The sequence below is a fragment of the Apaloderma vittatum genome, unplaced genomic scaffold, assembly GCF_000703405.1.
Source record: "Apaloderma vittatum isolate BGI_N311 unplaced genomic scaffold, ASM70340v1 scaffold19196, whole genome shotgun sequence".
NCBI lineage: Eukaryota > Metazoa > Chordata > Aves > Trogoniformes > Trogonidae > Apaloderma > Apaloderma vittatum.
Window position 1 is genome coordinate 1 of NW_009722482.1, and position 5,680 is coordinate 5,680.

At 48.8% G+C, this 5,680-nt stretch overlaps 1 protein-coding gene across 1 annotated transcript; it reads right to left on the bottom strand.

The window, feature by feature from the left end:
• Nucleotides 1-4,923: 4,923 nt before the first annotated feature.
• Nucleotides 4,924-5,673, bottom strand: LOC104275750 (5' exonuclease Apollo-like; the record flags this gene model as incomplete). Its single annotated transcript, XM_009871795.1, has 1 exon — nucleotides 4,924-5,673. A coding segment is annotated over one exon (750 nt), but the record flags the coding sequence as incomplete, so codon positions are not given.
• Nucleotides 5,674-5,680: the final 7 nt, after the last annotated feature.

The window sequence follows — 5,680 nt, forward strand, 5'->3', positions numbered from 1 at the left end:
CCCAGCTTCGGCCTCTGGTTTCCAGAGTCGGTGTTAGGGACGTTTCTTGGTTCTCCTGCCGAAGCTCACGGTATTTAACACTAACGTTGACAAAATACTCATACCAGAATCTTGGAAACTCACAGCTTCATGTTTATTCTCACATGAACAGCAGCCCAGCAAGCGTGAACTTGCAGCTTTTAGTGAACAAAAATAACCAAGGACAGTAGTTTATATCCATGGAGGTCATCAGAAAAAAAAGAACATGCGGTAAACAACAACAAAACAAAAAACCTTGCCTGGATCCCGCCATCTCCTCTTTGCCAGAGCAGGATCCCTGCAGGCAGATGGGAACAATGAGGGGACCCCCAGCACCCCCGCCTGCGGGCCACGCTCCCCCCAGACCCACCCCAAAATTCATACACCTTCATCTTGGCACTCACTATTGCACAAGCACCTTTCTAAACCCTCCTCCGGGCCACCAGCAGGAACCCCAGGGAGGAGAACCCTCAGGGTGCGCTGAGGAGCTCTTCTGCTTTGCAGAAACTGAAGTGCAACTCTTTTTCCATGAGGAAGTGCTGGACAATTAACTGCAGCCATGATTAGGGCACTAAATAACGTTGTGACGGACAAGTATGAACAGAATAGTACTGTGTAAAATCCTACAACGAATGTGTGTGCTTGAGATTTGAGAAGTAACATTTTCCACTTTCTTCCTCCCGCAAAACACCCCTCGGAAGTACCGTTCACTGGTAGCAGCACCGAGGAGGCACACGCAGGCTTGGCCCCACACGGCGCTCCATGCCGCACGTCTATCACGAGTGGAGCACACACGCAAAATGAAAATATTCTCATCTTCCTGGGCACCTGCTCACAAAGTCCCAGACTCCCTGAGCCAGGGCCAAGAGGCTCCCTGTCAGGTAAGCTCTATCCCAAACAACGTACTGCGCAAGGCGCTGGCTGGCATCTGGCCAAGAACAAAGCGACAGCAAGAAAAGCCTGGGCACTGTAGCGGCCTCAGCAAAAGAGCCCAAATGCAGGGCAAATGCACACGGAATACCTGCAGACAGACAGCAGCTCATCTGAAGAAAGCGCTCACATGATTATCAGGGCAACTCTACCTTTTCGCCTTTTCTACACATTCTGCTGCTTTTTCAGAGGGCTCCATGAAAGAGCACGAAGCTACAGATTTTAGGCTTGAGGTTAATTTGGTTCTGTCATATAGGAAATTATGTAAACTTGTTGAACAAAGTTTTCTTGGTGAAGAGGAAAAGATTTCCCCACTACACAATTTTTTATCTAGAAAATAACACTAAGAACCAAGAGCGCTGCAGAAAGGAACAGCAGCCCTGCAGCAGAGAAGAGAGAAATTGTTGAAGTGTGCTTCAGCCTCATAACGCAGGGAAGCAGAGGTAGAAATGCTGCTGAGCAGTGCCTTGGGGTGTTCCCTACAAAGTTCTATCACACACTTGCTGGCCATGGAGTGCATGAGCTGGGTAAGGTTTACCTCAGTCTATTGGCAGCAACCTAGAATTAAACAGTGCTTTGCCTCCTCTCCATAGCATAGGTGGGGTTCCCCTTCATGGTTTTCAACTTTCTGAAGAAGCTAGAGCCATCTAAACTGTTTCATAGCCTGGTGACCAGACCTTCCCAGGGGACTGTGGGGAAGATCAGCAGGCAGCCCTGCTCCCGGAGCCATGAGCCTGCCCTGCCTTCATGACACACCAGCATTTGATCATGGCTCATTAAAACAGCGCTGAAAACTTGCCAAAAGGAGCTCAACTCGTCCCTAGCTCCTCTGCAGGCTCCCTAAGGCCGTGAGCGAGTTGGTTCATCCCACTGGGGCTTGGTTCCCAACTGTGGAGCAGAGATAAGCAGCTCAAGCACGCTCTGCCTGTATAGATTCGGGAGGCCTTCGGTTCGAGCACATTTTTTTTTTTTCTCCTGCGGAAAAACTGCAAATTTCCAAGCACATGGCCCTTAGATACCCCACAGCCAAGCTAATGTTTGGCCACGGCTTCTCACCGTCACTGTTGTGAGCAAAACACCCTGAGGCAGCAGCACAGCCAGAACTCCACTTGGCGGGGCTGGATGTGGCAAGTTCCGACCCTGGTGTATGTGATGCTCCAGCTACACCAACACCTCCCTGTGAGACAGGTTGGTGGCAGAAAAAGAGGGAAACTTTTGGAGCAAGCATGAGAGAGAACAAGAACTGTAAGAGGACAACTCTTTACTGCCAGTAGACTTCATGGGAAGCTGAAGAATTCTCAGACACCTTAGAGCTCTGCAATACTATACTGACAGTTTTCCCCACGAGACCATATTTTGTTTTCCAGGATTTTAGGATAAAACGCAAAAGCAGTATTTCAACACCTAAGGGAGGAAACGTGTGGCACTCTAAAATGTGTCAAACGCTCGCTGTGCTGAGGCAAAGATCTCCAACACGCAGCCTGTGGGTCAAATCTCTCCTGCTTCTATTGCCTTTTAAAACCATAGGGAGATTTGAGATTTCCTTGGCTCTACATGATTTCAGTAATTTCTTTCTATAATGGCAGGAATTACCTTTCAAGCTCTAGCAACAGAAGCCAGCACTTCTGCAGTTTTAACTATGCGTTCAGAAAAGGGGAACAGATCCCCAGCCTCCAGAGTTTCTGCAATTTTCACTTCTTTTTGCGTGATCTGAAGATCAGAGGTGCCTCAGTGAAGAATTACCATTTACAACTCTTTTTTGCCTAAATGTTCACTGGGAGGTTCTCTACTTCATTTGCTTGATTAAATGATGGGTAAGAATGGTTGATAAGAATAAAAAAAGGCTAGATGCCACAAAACCTCAGCAGCAGAATAAACGCATCAGATCTCCAAGGTCACTTGCAACACACCTAAACAGGGCAGTGACTCAGAAGGCAAGCATTCCTTCCGAGCACTGGACAGGCCGCACGCGAGAGCAGGACCTGGAAACTGGGAGCTCAGGCAGTGCTTCACTCACCCGCCTGTCAAATGAGTCACTTTAATTTCAACAATATTTAAATCACAGCCTGCATCTCCAAGGCAGCCAGCAGCAGACAACACACTACAAGCACAGCACAATTATTTCCCTGGCAGTCTCAGAGGCATTACAAAAGACGCACACGTCCCCACTCACACTGAGCTGGTGGAGCTCTGCACCTGAGTTTTGATTAGAAAATAATCCATATGGAAACCTCCAACAAGGACCCTACAGACCACAGCAAGAGGCTTGAGCTGACCTTACTACCCCTGTTGAAGCGTGCTTCCCAGAACACTGCTCTGTCCCTTCCGAAGTCCTCTTGGCAGCTGGCAAGAATCAAGAGGCAGTCCTGGCGAGAGGCAATGCTTATGTTACAGGGACAAATGTTGCAGTGCCTGGGGAGGCATAGGATTGGGAGTGAGGACTCATGTTTGCCAAATAGCTTTCCAAACATACCCTCTCTGGCTGTCATCGTGATTACTGCTTAGGACAGCCTTGTGTTTAACAGGTGTGGCTGCTGCATCTACAGGCATCTTTGAATAAATCTGGGGCTTGTGAAAAGCAAAGAGCAAATGCTCCATTTTCTGTCTCGATTGAGGGAATTCAGTCTATCTAGCTGACTGGTCTTGGAGAGGCCTTGCAGGACACTACATTCACAAGAGACTCTGGTCCTGATGGAGAGCACATGAAACATCTTGCACTGAAGGTAAGAAAGAGAAGGCAAAACAAAGCAGAACAACAAGCTGGTTTGCTGCTCCAGGAAAAGTGCCTGGTGACCACCTCCACCCTAGCGTTGCTGCCTTGACCCCACGGGGAGCCATGCAACCTTGTGAATGTAGTTTGGAGCAGGCAGCCAGTGTTTCCAAGACCTGCTGGCTTGTCATGCTACCAACTCCCGGTGACCGTGCCAGCCAGGCTCTGGCTCACTGCACTTGATCCAGAGCAGGAAAGTCCCTGAGCTCTCACTAACAGCCAGTTTTGCTGTCCAGCCACAGTATTCCTTCCAAATAACCTTGCTAAGACTTTACTAAGACCTTCTTTCATTATCTCCGTCCCTATTTGCCATTGCCTGGTAAGAACGGGTCATGGGTGGGAAGGCAGCAGGCCTGGCAGAACACGGGCAGCTACCAGAAGCTCTTTGCAGTCTAGCCAATTCAGACACGCAGACTTGAGTGCAGGGACTGCATAGGACATAGTGACCCATTCCAGGAAGACCAGAACTCAAGATCCCACACCACTCCTATGTCTCCCAGCCAATGGCCTGAAAAAGCATTGGCAGTTAACCTTAAGATGGTGCTGCCAAGAGAGCAGAACTGCATCCAGCTGCAGTCAGCTGGATGCAAAAGCAGTGCTGTCTGCAGGTATTAGTACATTAACAGAAGATATTAAGAGACTTAAGGCACCTAAATTTCCTCCATTTCTTTAAGCACCATTTTTCAAACATACCTTGATTCACACTCACATCTTGAAATGAACCGCAACAAGGCATTAAATAAGACATAGAGAAAGAAGAATCTTCCGGGCTCTCGGGTTCCCCCTTCTTGCTTCTTCCATCACACACATCCCCATTAACTACTTGAGCTGCAGGCAGCTCACGCCCTCTGCAGCTCAACTTGAATAGACCTGACAGTACCGCTTGTCACAAGTCAGTTAAGACACCACAAAAGAAGTGAAAAGGCACACAGGCAGTCAGACCGCACTGCCCGAGTGTCGTGTGGGGACCCAACAAATGTTGACAAGAGATATAAAAATAAATAAATTTCAAGAAAGCTAATACCTACAAACTGGTTCCAGTTTCCTCCTCCTTGGAAACTTCTAATAAGAGGTAAAGAAAGTAAAGCCCCACAGGTGCTCTCTCCCAATGGGGAAACTTGAGCACAGAGAATGAGATGCAGTAGCAATGCCTCTAAAATCCCTGCTATTGACTGCATCGGTACTGGCAAGCATCACACAATTTTTCAGGACTCCTCTCCCATACGAAAGAAAGCTTCTACCAGATCATCAAATCTCTGTGCGGAATACTGCTTTAGGACATTTAAGGGAGTGAGCAAATACTCCCCTGCAAGCCCAGTTGGAAAGTAATCATCAGAAACAGGTGCGGGGTTACCAGCGCTAGCTGCTGCTCCCGGCTGTTTTTCACTCTGCTCTTCCTTAACCTTGCCCTCCTTTTCCTTCTCCTTGCCTCCGCGACAAGTGCAATTTTCTTTTGAGCAGGAAGGTGACTTGCAGTCATTCTGCTGATGAACCTCAACACCTGTGAGCTCTTCAGACTTCTGAGTACATTTCTCTGGGGACTCATAAATGACTCCTCGGGGCACAGGACGCTGGGCAGATCTTCTCAAGAAATATGGGGGTTCCCGCTCCTTCTTTTTGTTTTGCTGCTGTACAGGCTTTGGCATTTCCAGGTCAGGAAGCACCTGGGGAGCAGAACTCAGGTATTTCTGAAAGTAAACCTGGCTCGCATCACCCTTCAAAATTGGAATGACCGAGCAAGGTTTCAGCCACTGCACAAACTCGCACAGCTCCGAGAAGGATGAGTGATCGGAGTATGGAACGAGGTGGATCTTGGGGTGGGTGACCTTCACGGGCCTGCCAGTAGGGATGATGGCGATGGTAGGCTGCAGCAGGTTCCAGCTCGTAAGGGTGTCGGCGCGGATGTTGGCGACATCCTCAGCCCGGATCCAGCCAACCCCCTCCTCGGTGGTGAACACGTCG